The sequence below is a fragment of the Trematomus bernacchii genome, unplaced genomic scaffold, assembly GCF_902827165.1.
Source record: "Trematomus bernacchii unplaced genomic scaffold, fTreBer1.1, whole genome shotgun sequence".
Lineage (NCBI taxonomy): Eukaryota > Metazoa > Chordata > Actinopteri > Perciformes > Nototheniidae > Trematomus > Trematomus bernacchii.
This window is the reverse complement of record NW_022987739.1, coordinates 3925194-3941596: the sequence shown is the minus strand read 5'-3', so window position 1 is coordinate 3941596 and position 16403 is coordinate 3925194. Positions and strand designations below refer to the sequence as shown.

Here is a 16403-nt window from a genome sequence, read left to right as displayed (position 1 = left end):
GAGGAGGGGCTCTGTAAGGAAGTGGCAGATTTTCTCCGGTTGTGTATTTTCAGATTCTAGTGCACTCGAGCTGGTTTCTCCAAAATTACCTACCCCACCTTTAAGTGCATTTCACACAGTCTAAGACGGGTTGAACATTTCCTTGAGTTATAATAAAACTTAGCATCTTATTTATAAAGATAGCAGGTCAAATAAATAGATTCACCAACATAAACAAAAATTAAGAAGGTTGTCTCTTAAGACTGATGAGGAAAAATACTTTGAATGTTTTACTTGAAAGCAAACCATGTAAACAGGTCACTCTCTATTTATAGGAGGGTTTGTGAAATGAATGCAGCAGAAGTAATGAGATAGAAGGACATGGATAGAGATATAACAATGCATGAATTGTAAAATACACAAACCACAAGAGTGTGCATGTCTCAGCGTGCCATGGTCATTTTAGCTGCATATTCAAACTTAATAACCTCACATCCATAAGTGTTGGTCCACTGTTATGTGATTTAAGACGGAAATAAAATATATTGTCCTTTTTATGAATTCATCTCTATTTTCTCTCTCTTTTAAGATGCTGTTGAACTAATAAGCCACAGGTCTTTACAGACTAGTGTTTTCCCTACTGTTATGACGCTTATATCAGCTTTAATTAAAAGCGTTTATTTGAGTGTATCTGGGCTCTGTATGTGTATCAGTCACAACGGTATACCGCAGAAAAACCTAATTAGCACAGATACTTGTAAAGAATGGAAACAAAAGACTCAGTTAACCTGACTTCCTGTTTCTATCTCTCCCTATTATGAAGTGCTGCCTTTCAGGTCAGCAGGGGGAGCTATTGTGTAACAGAAAAATGTCCTATAGTAGTTTTGTTACATTTACTAAGAAGGAGGGGCTTGTTGTTAAGTTTTGTAAAGTAAGACCTCAGGTGGTAAAATCCATTAGGATAAAGGTAAAGGAGAACAGATAAGAGAGAGGAGGGGAAACATGGAGGATTAAACCCTTGGACTGGGAGACAATATGGGAGAGGAGGAGATGGAGCAGCGAAGAAGAGGAACATGGGAACTGCGTTGTCTTTATTTCAGCACATTTTCTCACCAAGTCGGTATCACCAGTGCTTCAAATAAACAGCCTGGATAGTGTGAATTATAACAGAAAGTGAAGACACCATGCACACAGATGTTTCAGCAGAGAGGGGACAAGAGCTAGCCACACACACACACACACACACACACACACACACACACACACACACACACACACACACACACACACACACACACACACACACACACACACACACACCACACACACACACACACACACACACACACACACACACACAACACACACACACACACACACACACACACACACACACACACACACACACACACACACACACACACACCACACACACACACACACACACACACACACACACACACACACACACACACACACACACACACACACACACACACACACACACACACACACACACACACACACACACACACAACACAACACACACACACACACACACACACACACCTAGTGAATAATGTAAAGCACCCCAGACAGATGGTTTTCAGAATTACCTATGAGAGTCTGCTGCTGCACAAACTACAAATACCCACATCCAGCGAGCCATATTTCAGCGTCAGATGATAAGAATTAATCACACTGTTTTAGTATCAAGGGGAAACATGCTGATTGGAATGCCGATTGGGTAAGAGTTGTGTGTTTTGGTCACGGAGTATGAACAGCAGAATAATGTTCATATCTTCATTTTCACACAGCGATAAGCACCGACAACGCAAATACAACAGGAGACTGGCTTTCAATAGTAATTATGCAGTGTGTGTTTGGTGTATGTGTGTGTTTGGGGCAAGTGGAGGACAAATTATATAATCCCATATACCCCTTGAGGCTAGGAATGACTTACTTCTTTTTAAACCTCATCCTACTCCTTTCCTGTCTACCTTCTCCTCCTCTCCACTCTATCCTTTGACCGTGTAGTGGTTTTTGCACGAAGAGCTGCACTGTGTCAGGCTGTGCTGCAATATTAATGGTCTATTGATGGACTATGGGATGGTGAGTGCTGGGCTGAGGGAGAGAAGAGGCCCTCCAGATGCACCTCCGCTCCTTACAGCTGGGCCAACACCGCTAAATTATTCATCCGACCCACCATCGTGGATGCTGCCTGTCCTGCCTGCTAGCACAACAAGGGAGCGGTGTGCTGTTTGTACACTGCTGTTGTGTGAGCCAGTGAAAAGGTGAGGTGAGTGTGAGAAATGGCTTAGAGTGAAGTACAACACAGCAGCAGCAGGGGGGGAGAAGGGGAGTAAATGTTTCCGTCTTACCTGTCCGTGAGGTCCCATCATGGGATTACTGGGGTTGTGTGGGGGAGGCTGTGCGTGTGGGGAAGGCTGAGATCCTGGAGGACCCTGGTGGAGAAAGATGGAAAAAGATGTCAATAAAGTGTCACAATAAAGTATTTAGTTATATTGAACACGGGAGATATTAAAATAAAGCACAATGTCATATAATAATAATAAAACATGTTATTTATACAACGCTTTTCCTGGTGCTCAAAGCGCTTTACATGCAAGTCAAGAAAAATAACAACAAAAGTGAAAAAATAAAGTGCAAAGCTAGGTGGAATAGGGGGGGGGGGGGGGGGTTTATAGGGTTAGAATTGAAGGCAAGAGTGAGTTTTGAGGGCTTTTTTGAATAACATCATATGACATTTAAAGAGGCCCTGTTAGGATTTTTGGGCGTTTCCCTTTCCTGTAGTCGTGTGTTATATAGGTTTTGTGCATGTAAATGGTCTGCAAAGGCTAAGATCCCAAAGTTCCCTCCAGAGGGAGTTTCTCTCCCACACACTCCCCCCCCCCCGCCTGAAACGCCTCCATTGGACTCCTTTGTTTACTTCGTTAACATAGTGACATCACTAAATAACACTTGGCTAGAGCTTCAAGACGGTGGGTGTTTCTCAATCGCAAGTAAAGCTGCTTCAGAGCCACTATTTCAAGCATACTACGTCATCGAGTGCCGCCGAAGTACTGTTCCAATCTCCAGCATACTTGGAAATCTACCGAACCCGGCGTACTCCGTTTGGAGAAATATCGAGGCTGCACATGAGTAGACTCCGCGGTCTTAAAATCCCCACAATGCTTTGCGCACGGACCAATTTCCCCAAATCTGTGGCGGAAGATGTAAGGCGGGGCCTCTCATATGACGCACACCTGCACACTTGCTAGCGTGTTCCACTCTTTGTTTTCCGAATGCCAGGAAGTATTCTTGACTCGCTTCTGAAGCAAGATGCTCCGCAGACATGTGCTACCAAGCAAGCGTACTCGCGATTGAGAAACACCCATTGTCTGTGAGAATTTAGGGGGCGGGACATCTCTAAGCGGTTGACCAATCACAACAGAGCTGGCCAGCTAACCAACCAGAGAAGGCAGTATGAGAAAAATAAAGACCTTTTTAAACATTAAAGGCACAAATACAAATATAAAACCTGAAAATGAGCAAAACATTTCCTCTTTAAAGTAAATACAGAATCAGTGAACTTTGACCTTATTGTCTCCCTCTACACTCAGTAACCTCATCTGACTCCAGCAGCAGATGCTCCAACTGTTACTACCTGTAGATGAATACGGAGGAGAAGGACCACCCACTGTCAGACCAGGCTTATCTACTATTCTGCCAGAGCTTCTCAAGCACTCTGCTATCAGGTAACATTACAGGTGTGTGTGTGTGTGTGTGTGTGTGTGTGTGTGTGTGTGTGTGTGTGTGTGTGTGTGTGTGTGTGTGTGTGTGTGTGTGTGTGTGTGTGTGTGTGTGTGTGTGTGTGTGTGTGTGTGTGTGTGTGTGTGTGTGTGTGTGTGTGTGTGTGTGTGTGTGTGTGTGTGTGTGTGTGTGTGTGTGTGTGCAACTGAGCGGTGATGAGTGCGAATATGAGATCTTCCTTTTTTTCACATAGGTGAAAGCAGGATATTCTTCGCTCAGGTGCTGAGTGTGTGCTGGCTTCCATATGTGTGTGCATGTACAGTGTGTGTGTGTATTGAAGAGGGGAAGGGGGGCTGCTGAGGGGTGTTACTTCAACAGGTGTGTGTCTGACAACAGAGGGAAAAGCTAAAGGATTAGGGGATTACTCATGTGCAACATAACCTGAAACAAACACACACACGCACACGCACACGCACACGCACACACACACACACAAACACACACACACACACACACACACTGGTGAACATGTTGACATAACTTTGAATTAACTTGCCCATGCAAATATGCAGGAAAAGATGCATGTACACAAATCAAGGCTCGATTATACTGTTGTTCTTTATTGATTTAACATTTCCTTTTAATTAACTGGTTTATAAATAGACTTAATTAATCCAGGGATTGTTCTCGGAATAATTGTCCACTTATAAAATGTCAATAAAACCTCCACTGCGTTCAAATTTCAAATTGTGTCTCATAAAAGTCCTAAAACCAAAGATATTAAACTAATAATGACATAAGTTGCAATAAAAAAGCCCCACAATACCAGGAAAATACTTTTTATACTGTCTTCATACATAACTAAAAGCCATTCATACTTAATGGGACTATAAAATCTTCACATAAAAGGTTAAAGAAGTTAGGAACAGTTAACCATTTTTCACAATGATTTTCAGTAATCTATTGCTGTCATCATCTGTTGAACAACTTTGATTGATCAAGTAAGTGTTTTAGCACCAACACACACACACCTATGCACTCAAAAAACCACACACACTCAAAAGGCACGCATCTAGACTTGTGCAACACACCTGAGTGCAGCATTTTCTTCAAACTGAGTGAGGAAGCTGAATCTCTACTGCCTCACACAAACACTTGCACACTCACTCCCCTTAAATGTCTCCTTCCTCCCCCCCCGCTTCTATTGTCACCCACACTTTCCCACCCTGCCCACCATGCAGCCCTCCCTGTGTGAGTGCTCTGTTGGCATGGCTGGCATGGTGGAGTGCCGACAGCGCTGAGCACCAGGATCCTGTGGGCGCTGCTACAGTGGGAAAATAAACATGCCTGACAGGCAGCATGAAACGAGTGCATTCCCACAGGCTCAGAAACACTGCCGCTGCCAGGTACCCCGTATAACAGAGAGATTTTGGCAGGGGCGATGAGCTTGTACATACACGTGAAAACAATCCCGCTCATAAGCAGAAGCACTTATTCATGGACTCACAACTGTTTCTCAAAAGGCACAAGTGTTGAGCTCAGGAGCTCTCGAGACACGTGCTTACCATCCTTTTGACACATGGCAGTTTACTTCACTTGCTGCATTGATTCCATTCATCTCACTGTCTCGAGACTTCATTTAATCTGAGAAGCAGTCGAGCATTCAATCGAGCCATTTATTAACCAGCTACACAACATGCAGCTGGTCAATAATCCATCCAACAATCTGGAAATGTTTATTTAGTTGTACATACAGTGTACTCTGGATGTGTTGGCACAATTATTGCATTTGTATCGCTGCCACTGTTGGGGATTTGCCTGTTAGTGTGTGTGTGTGTGTGTATGTGTGTGTGTGTGTGTGTGTGTGTGTGTGTGTGTGTGTTTTGGGTGGTTAACACCAGCTGTAGTGGCGCGCTCTGTCTCTCAGCAGGTTCACACTGAGGCTAATTCAGCGCTAGCTCTCTCTGACCTCAGAGGTTATTGTTGTTGATGTGCCAGTCCTTGTGTGTGTGTGTGTGTGTGTGGGTATGCATGTATGTGTATGCCTAACAAGACACCCCTGCAGAGTCTGGCTGCACTGATTCAGCTGCAGCCGTCTGCTTCTCCGTTACACACACGCTCGCGCACACACACACAACCTAGTTTTAGTCACTTAGGAGGTCTTATGTTTATTTCCTGGTGTTAACCATGACCATTTCCAATAGATTCCCAATCCCATCCCTGACTGTAACTTTACATTAAAGAAGCCCTAGAATGCTTTTTGGTGAGTTCTCCTTCCTGTAGTGTTATATAGGTTTTTTGCATGTAAATGGTCTGCAAAGGCTAAAATAAAGTTCCCTCCAGAGGGAATCCAAAAATAACAAAAATGTTTGTCTTGTAGCCCTGAGTTTGTATGTTTATGGTTTATTGCATTTATTGTAAGTTGCTTAAGATAATAAGATAATGAAATACAATTGTAATGTAATGTAACAAACAATAAGGCTTAACTTCAAAATTGAATAGTGTGTTGTTTGTTTCGTGGGGATCAGCTTTTTGTACCTACATGTGAGTTGAGTCCCCTGAATGTGGCTGTATGAACACAAACACACACACAGGACGGACACACACACACACACACTTTGCTCCCCTCTTGTTCCCCTCTATAATGTTCCATAATGGAGCATTGCTCCTCAGGCTGGGCCTCCCTGGGCCTTCCTGCTATTACATCTGAATGGGCCAGCATATGGCCTTTATGGCCGCACTGCTCTCTCTACAGGTCCCTGCAGAGAGAGGCAGAGAGAGAGAACATTATAACTGTCAGAGGTGTATGCGAGTTTGAAAAGTAGCTTCGCCGGAGTGTGTGCGCGCATGTGTGTGTGGTGTTGTTTGTGTACGAGTGTAGAAGAGCGGAAGAAGGAGGGGGACACGGGGAGCGTTAAATGAAGCAATTAATAAAATCATTTTCTACCCGGCTAAGGAGATAACAGCTTGGCACAGTACCACAAACCCATCAACACAACCCCCTCGCCTCCCCACCACTCATTTCAGCTTAAGGAAGACCCACACCGCTGCCCCTGATGGACCACTAACACACAGAGAGAGAGAGAGAGAGAGAGAGAGAGAGAGAGAGGGAGAAAGACATGGAAGAGTACCAGTCATCTACCAGTTTTCTTTTTATTGTGAACGCTGCCAACACTAGAGGGCAGTGTGTAACTGCCATGAAACTACTGGACACACACATACACACACACACAAACAGGGTGCGAGAACACAAAGCATCCTGCATCACTGAACACAACAAACAAAGCCAGGAGGGAACAGCAACACACACACACACACACACACACACACACACACACACACACACACACACACACACACACACACACACACACACACACACACCACACACACACACACACAACACACACACACAACACACACACACACACACACACACACACACACACACACACACATACACACACACACACACACACACACACACACACACACACACACACACACACACACACACACACACACACACCACACACACACACACACACACACACACACACACACACACACACACACACACACACACACACACACACACACACACACACACACACAGTCATTCCTTGCTAACATTCCTGAGAGAGCGGCAGTGGCAGCAGTAGGTCTCCTGCTAGCTCATTGTATATAGCATGGCAACACGTCAGCTCGGAGACAGAAACACACACACTATCGGGCTGTTTTCTCCCAGAGGACAACCATGAAAAGCTGACAGCCATTTAAATATGTTAGGATGCCACCAAATGATTTATATACTGTATATCCGTGATCCCCTCCTTAGTCGAGATTAACGTTTGGAGCCTACAGGAGAAGTTTCACCAACACACAGGGAAATGTGTGTGTGTGTGTTCTCGCGTATGTCTCTATAAACAGATAAATCACACTGCTGCTGATAGGGATGAAGCAGTAGGAGACAAAGACTACATTGAAATCACTGTTTAACTGCAGTGACTGTTATCAACCTGTAAACTAGGTATAAAGGTGGCTACGTGCAGACAATGGACGCAGGACAGCCTCTCGTTTTTTTAAGTGTCTGTCATCATTCAAGGAGAACTGTTAGGTATCATTTTAGCGGCTGTCCTCCCAAGGATAAGCAGAGATGATAAGAGTCAAACGCGGTTTCTCTCATCAATGGGTTTAGTTCAGGCTGAAGGGAAAAGTTTTGCACACTGCACACTCTCATCTTCAATCTTCTATTCACAAGATAAGGCAGAAACAGATATAGAAATGTTTGAAGGTGGGCTTTTTACTCATAATCTGTAAGCGTCTTTTGTACAGTGGTCAAAGAAGTCAAATACTTAACACAGTTTTGACAATATGTGCACTGTGTTACAACCTTGTAACTATCTTTCCATCCTAAAGTCATTCTTCAAACTCTGACTGAGATCTGAAGTTCAACCTTTTACAACAATAAATAATACCTGAGCCACTATTCTCCAATCGTTTCTGTAAGATTGTAAAGGGGCCAAATTATACAAATGTTCAGATTGCATACATTTATTTTGAGCCTCTAATGTGACATGTTGACATGCTTTAATGTTCAAAAAGCTATTTATTTGTCTCATACTGTCTGTGCTGCACCACCTCTTTTCAACCTGTGTTAGCTGGTCGGCTCTGTTGTGATTGGTCGAACGTTTAGAGATTTACTGCCCGTTCGCCTATCACATACAATGTGTTGGTGTGCTAGCCAATAGAAGAGCGAGTGTTACATAGTGATGTCACTTTGTTACAGAAGTAAACAAAGGACTAAAATCAAGGCGTTTCAGGCAGGGGGGGGGGGGGGGGGGGGAGTGTTGGAGGGAAACTGCCTCTGGAGGGAACTTTGATTTTAGCCTTTGCAGACCATTTACATGCACACAAACCTATATACAGTTACCCACTACAGGACAGGGAAAATTGCAAAAGAATAATAGGGCCCCTTTAAGTCTCGCATTCATGTTTTGCGGTACTTAACCTTATTTATATGCATCTTTGTAACACGGCTGACCAGGATAACATCCTGTGATCAATCCTACCATTGATAAATGACTGAGAGCAGATGTCTACCTAATTCACCATGTGCCTGCCATGTCTCAGCTTTGAACAGCTTCTCGAATGTGTCTTTGATACCTGGGTAGCTTGTTGTTAAATATGTAATCAAACTTAATCCTTCTCTTGTGCTTTTTGGTGTTCTCTCTGAAGAGCCAGTATTACCTGCAGCAAAACAAACTGCCCTTGACTCTGGATCTCTTTTCTTTTTTTTGGCAAGAAAAGGAATTCCAATTTAGTAAAAAAAAAATATGCTGCCCCACCCTTACTGGTTTCCACACATAATGGAGCTCATTGAGTTTTCAAGTACTTGACGCATGTGCCGATCAGAGAATAAGATCAACAAAGAGGAGATTTTTGAGGCATTGTTTGACTGGCGGACCATATCAATCTAAAAATAGCACATTCAATCTAATTGGCTTTTCCTTAGGTGCTCTTATTAGGCTGTATTATTCTAACATGTATTGCCTCTACATATGCATCAATGGATTATGAAAACTGTACAGTTTCAATTCTTTCTATCTCTCTATGAAACCATTACCTGTCCACTACTGTCGTCAGCTGTCATTTTTATGATAAAACATCTCTAAAGGCAATTATTTAAAGACTTTCCTGACGTCCTCTCTTCTCCTCCACTCTGCCTCTCTTTCTCCTCCCTATCATTACCTCTGTCTCTCCTTGCAGCCTCTCCTCCCTCTTTCTCCTCCCACCGTCAACTCCCCCTTTGCAATGTCCTCCCCAGAGGGCCATGATGCAGCAGCGATGGACTTTCGCTGTGCGGAGGAATATACACCAAACGTATAGAGAGCCCTTTCTCTCCCACTTTTCCCTTTTTCTACTCCTACCTAAAGCATGTCTCTCTTCATCTACCTTTTCTCTCTGCAGGAGTCCTGTGAGCTACAGATTAGGGGGAGCATGGGAGCCGACTCCCTCCTTCTCCACCCTCCACCTTCCACCTCCATTTTCCCTCCACTGTCCCTCCTTTGCCCCTCATCTCTCTCTCCCAGGACCGTAGCCAATAACAGTGTTGGGGTCACCCATGTTAATTACTGTGCTGCTGCAACTGGGAAAAATGTCTACCACACACACGCGCACACACACGCACGCACGCACACACACACACAGTGCACGCTAACAGTTCACACACAACAAAGTTGGTGAGTAAGCATGTGTCATTGAAGCAGTGAGTGTGTGAGAGCGAGAAAATAATAGTTTCAAAGACAAGGGAAATGGAGAGAGTGAGGAAATGTCATGGAGAAGGATTCCAGGCGTACGAAGGAGAGAGGAGAGGAAGCCGACCCGGAGATGAGAAATAACTCAAGCACAGAGAAAAATTCAGTTTTAGCCAAAAAAAAAAAGATCACATTTACAGCTCCACACCAAAAACATAATAAAAACATTGTTGACTCTTCTACAAAAGGTGCACATTTCACTCTGTCAAATGACTGACCTTACCTCCAGTGTAACTGAGAGCAGTGAGATGAGAATATAGTAAAATCCCAACAATATGTGGGAGAGAAAGATAAAAATAATAAAAACTGCTTCCCCTTCACCTGAATGAATAAATGAACTGGAGAAAACTCATAGGCTGCATTTTCAGCGGAGACCGCAACCATTAGTTCACCAGGGAGTGGATGTCAGCTACCTAGGCAGTGTGTGTTCAAAGATGCTATATGAAGGGGATACAATGCATTGAAATATGCTGCTTTTCTGCACACCCTCTGCATGATGTAGGGGAAATCTGATGCAAAGTTTGGAGAGGTGCAGAGAAAAATGTTCTTTACGTTTTGGTGCGTGATGCAGATTTTTCATTCACACTTTTATTTAGTTGTTTTCTTTACATTTGCCTGCTTTGCTGCTAAGCGAAGAGAAGTGTGTGAAAATTGCAACGTTGGAAAGAAACCATCCATCCCGTCATTTTATCTTCCTCTCTCCCCTCTGCTAATCCTGTCTGTGTGTCTGTGTGTCTGTGTGTGTCTGTCTGTGTGTGTGTCTGTGTGTGTCTGTGTGTGTCTGTCTGTCTGTCTGTGTGTCTGTCTGTCTGTCTGTCTGTGTGTCTGTCTGTCTGTCTGCTACGCACACGGGGTCTATTTATGGAAAGCAATGTCACTCATGCAACACCATAAGATAGCATTCTCCCTGGCCTGCTCACTGCTCACTGCTCATACATCATTAACATTCTCCACGACCCCTCCACACTCACACACACTCGCTGACAAATACATACACACACAGAATATACAGCACACGACATGCTGCCAATCAACCAGTGCAAGACAACGAAGGAAAATGGTGTTGCTGTTCAACACTGTATGTTACATTATTATTATTATTTACTCTTCAGGCATATTAAAAGTCCAATAGAGTGGTGCAGTGATGACGTATTTTTGTAGGAAGACCCGGAAGTTGCCATCACAAGGTTACCTCAACAAAAAGCAATGGGATTTTTCCATTCCATAATCTCCACATACTAACACCACTTAGTCATTTTTAAATTCAATCGCCAGTAAAAAAGCAAAAACCAACGTTAGGCTATAAACAAACTACATCACAATCGTTATGGCTGCGCATAACCACCGCTAAGCTAAATGTGGCTAATGTTCTGCGTGATGATGTTTAGTAGTCTCATTGAGACACTTGTTACCAACTGCCATTTTAAGTCATTTGGGAGTGAAGTATACTGACATAATATACTACGCTTAAAACAAAGCGTAAGTATATCTTCAGCCTGTGTTAACCACGGACCTTCAAACAAATAAAATGTTCGAAAAACCTTTGACTTTGAGACAAGGGAATTGGAAGTGGTAAAATGCTAACGAGTATCCAGGTTTTAGGACTCATTCCTGCATTACTGTGGCGGCTGTGGCTCAGTGGCTAGAGTGCTGGACTTCGAATCAGGGGGTAGCAAGTTCGAGTCACACTGCAGTCAGCATGTCGTTGTGTCCCTGGGCAAGACACTTCACCCCAAATTCCTCCTGTGGGGATTGTCCACAGTACTGAATGTATGTAAGTCGCTTTGGATAAAAGCGTCTAACAAATGACATGTAATTCCTGCATTACTCTAAAAAATGCTGACTTAACAAACTAAAATAAAATGTGAGAAATAAGTTGTTAATATAATATTCCAACACTTTAACATGTAATTAAAGTAGTCAAGCCTTGAAAGCTGAAATCAATTTCTTCGGTTTTCTTTTCACCTCTTCTAAATCGGCAAAAATCTTTGCAGGTGCAGATATTTAAAAAGGTGTCCTGAGTTTAATGTGTGTCAAAGCGTCAAATAAGTGCTTGCATGTGTGCGTGTTTCAGAGTGACGGAAACGGAGAGAGAGAGAGTGTGCGTGACCTCGTCAGCCTCGGAGACAGCCTTCAGAGAACAGCGATGACAGGAGGAATTAATAACACAAGTAACACAAACTGGAAAAAATAGCCTCTTCTCCTCAACTCCTCAACTTGCTCTATCACTTGCTCACTAAAGCATCATTTCATATTTCAGCAGATACAAAAAAGCTCTTAAAAAGTCAGAAAGCAGTAACCGAGCTTCACACAGAGCAACGAGAGTTAACAACCCGAGTATGGACATATGGGACGGAGTCAGAGAGACAGGGAAGGGAACACATCTGGACAGGGATTAGGACAGCTAAAGAGGCTACAAAAGGAGGAGGAGACAGAAGGATAGGCTTAGCGATGGCTCAGGGAGGGGTGAGGGGTGAAGCTGGGGGTGGGTGAGGGATGACGTTCTTACTTGAAAGAAGCCCGGGGGCATGGGTCCTCCTGGCATGGGACCTCCTGGCATGGGACCTCCTGGCATGGGTCCTCCTGGCATGCCATCATTGGGTGGCATGTTGCCCATCACTGGACTGGGAGCAGCGGCCGCACTCTGAGGAAAAAACACAAGTAAGCTTAGATTAATCTCTGGATTCATGTTTAGCAACAAAGAGTAAACAGCAGTCCGGAGGTGTCAAAAATAATCCGCTGCCCACTGAAAACAATCAAAAGAGAGATATGATGTGTGGGAAAGATCCAACCCTCATTACTGAATTTCTGGACACAAATAGAGCAATTACTGATAACTGATGAAGATATGATTATTTAGTCAGAGAGATAAATTATTTGATGTACGACACAAAACTATCTACTTCTGTACAGTATTTAATTTAACAGTTTTTATCCTATATTTAGCTTTATCTGTATCAGTCCTTAGATCGGCATCGAAACAAACTAAACATGCTTAATACAATGTGAAAAATAAGCGATACATACTCTAGATCAAGAATTGTACTTAAAGGGGACCTATCATGCAAAATGCACTTTTGTACGTCTTTTATACATGAATATGTGTCCCCGGTGTTCCAGGGAACTCACCAAGTGCCAGAAAACACAACCCTCTCTATTTTCCTCCATACCCAAATCTCTAAAAAAGGGGCTGCAACGGATCTGATAAAAACTGATCCAGATTTGAACACTGTCCTGACGTCAGGACAGTGGCGCTACGGCTATTGGGCCAACTCCACCAATCAGGAGGAGACAGCCACGGCCATTGCCGTTTGAAAGCGCTGGAGACGCTGTAGTACATATGCCAGGCCAGTAGATGGTGCTGTTCTCACTGAATCTGCCCAGAGCTAGAAATGGTCAAATTGAGCAAAATGAGGCATGGCTAAAATGCATGATCTGTTTGGTATTTTGAAAAAAAAAAAGTATAAATATGCCTTATATAGGTATGGTCCTACACTATATTATTCAAATATAGCATGATAGGTCCACTTTAAAATGTCGAGAGTTTAATATGTGTCAACCTGTCAGATAGGGCTCGTCTAGGTTTCACAGTGATGCAACTTATATGAACCATTGTATATCCTTTATGCTAAGTATATCGTATGTTGCATCGATGGATTGTCAAAACAACCAAACAACAAAATCAAAGAAAGCATTTCACAAAAAGATGAACTAGTACATTTGAGAGGGACAGGGTTAGGAACAGTAAGATTCATTGATATAGTATTAACTGCTCTATTTCAAATCCCAAGTGGATTCCTCTAAAATAATGTTCCATCTGATCTGCTGGCTAACAAAATAAATTGTACTTGCACACAAACTCCAGCAGCACAACAATATTCCTTTATGTCAAAAATCCTTGCCAGCCCATCACTCTTTTTATTCTCAGTTTTGCAGACACATGACGTAAAAGTATTGAGGTTTATTACTCAGACAAGCCTCATGCTTTGGGGAATTTTGGTAAATTCCTAGCCGTGTTTAGGTCCACCTTGATATTGATGAATAGCATTAAAATGTAAATCAGTGCCATGATCTTGATTCATACAAATTCCTTTATTCCTGCATGCAGCCCCAGTTTGACTATGGCCTCCAAAATGTATTCCTGGCAATATTTCCATCATCTTTGCTCTGAATTATAATGATTTTCAACATCAGGGAGAAGACAGCTCACTGCTCTGGTTTTCATCTGAGGCGGTGATGCTGACAGGCGCTGTTTGGTCATGACTGCTTTGTCAGAGCTCGACATTCACACATGGCCGACGCGATGAGATGAGGAAACAAAAAGTTACCCATTTCCAGTCAGGATGTGGAGCTGGAGGAGGATCCAACAGGGTGGAAGATGAGAGCTACAAACAGCCCTCCTTCCACACTGACACTGTCTTTATAGGAGAAGCAGTGATGTTGGATGTACGCTATAACATTTAAAGCAACCTGTCTTTATATTTGGCAATGTCTCACTTGTCAAAAGGTCAAAACACTATAAACTGCAGTTTGAATCCTGTCTGTACAACTTTAAGACCTATGCTCATTCTTTTTTCTTAACCTTTTTTAAGTAGTTTTAATTACCTGGAGGTGGCAGAAAAAGCAATGTGCTCACATGAACCAAAAGTCAAGGCTGCAGGACAGTTAGCACAACAGTGAAAGAACCAGAAGCTTTAATAGCTATAATATTCTTTTTTTCCCACACAATCTATTAGCTATCAAAACAACAATACTCTGAATAAAATGTACAAACACACATTCACACACACTGCTCTCCTCCTGCCCCTCCCCCCACTGTAACTAGAGCTTCATTCACTTCCAGAGCAAACAATCCCTCCATCCCTCGGCTGACCTGCACGGCCCAGACACTACTAACAGGCCCCGGGGCCACGAGGCAGGACACACACACACACACACACACACACACACACACACACACACACACACACACACACACACACACACACACACACACACACACACACACACACACACACACACACACACACACACACACACACACACACACACACACACACACACACACACACACACACACACACACACACACACACACACACACACACACACACACACACACACACACACACACACACACACACACACACACACACACACACACACACACACACACACACACACACACACACACACACACACACACACACACACACACACACACACACAGCACTGGTAAGAGGGTGTGAATCTGTGGGACTCTGAATGAATCATAAGAGACTTACATTTCCACAAGCGAAAAGAGAGGGAGAAGAAGAGACCGGGAGTGAAGAGAGGTCGGAAAGTGAAGAACTGTGTGTGTGTGTGTGTGTGTGTGTGTGTGTGTGTGTGTGTGTGTGTGTGTGTGTGTGTGTGTGTGTGTGTGTGTACCTTCCTTTAGTCTCAACTGTCGACGAGCATTGAGAAGTCAAGAGTATCTACCAGGAAGTAAAGGAGAGTACAGCTAACTGGCTACTAGCATTGCCCCCAGCTTTACAAAATGATTAATGCTAATTCAACTTTAAAGACATAAAGTTCAAAATAAACATTACATCTGACTAAATCTGAATATACCCAACCGATTTGAAGGGAATAATTATTTTACTTCCCTTTTACTTTGTCAAACTTTGGAGGGTCCTTGTAGCCTGCTGGTCAATTAATTTAAAAGTAATTGAATCCATTAATCAACTAGCACCTCTAGGGCTAAGGATCAAATAAGGGCAAAAATGCCAAATAAATATCTAAGAAAGAGACCTCCAAGTAGAAGTTTTTCAAAAATATATTCAAACTTAAATCGTCGGATCCCATTGTTTTGTTGCTTGTTTCAAGTCTGTTATGAAGGGAGCGAACCCATCATCAGCTCTGATCGCTGCAAAATACAAACGCAATATTTTTTTTTTCAAGATGAGCGCTGTGAACTCTGAAAGAACAATGAGCCCTGCTTCTCAATAGATGCTGATTGTCAGGGGGTGTTTTCTCTCTCTTAAGGTCAAGAACGTTGCGGGTCGAGTTGAATTATCCTGGCGTGTGTTTGTATTCCTTGCAAACAGGGTTTATTTAAAAGAGAAAGCCATCAACCACCATTCAACAGGTCTGTCTGGTGTTACCAACATTTCCAAATGTTGACCCCGAACACCTCTAAATGAGACATGTCGAACAAACAAGTGTGAAATGAGTTTGACCTCAACTGGGCGCTATAAAGAGCATAATTGTATGCTGTTATCGTACAATGGGAGAGCAAAAACAATATATCCTAAATGCTGAATATTACAATCAGTTAACCAGCTGTGGCTCGCAGAGTATTATCTACACAGC

The 16403-nt window shown here is 43.1% G+C and overlaps 1 protein-coding gene across 2 annotated transcripts in view; it reads right to left on the bottom strand.

Moving 5' to 3' along the window:
* Positions 1–16403, bottom strand: part of ssbp4 (single stranded DNA binding protein 4) — a 93288-nt gene that overhangs the window by 10219 nt on the left and 66666 nt on the right. For both annotated transcript variants that reach the window (XM_034146685.1, XM_034146686.1), the window contains exons 5-6: positions 12559–12693; positions 2361–2444 (exon numbers count right to left, since the gene is read on the bottom strand). In XM_034146685.1, the coding sequence (XP_034002576.1) occupies positions 2361–2444; positions 12559–12693 (219 nt within the window). The remainder of the gene's footprint in view (positions 1–2360; positions 2445–12558; positions 12694–16403) is intronic.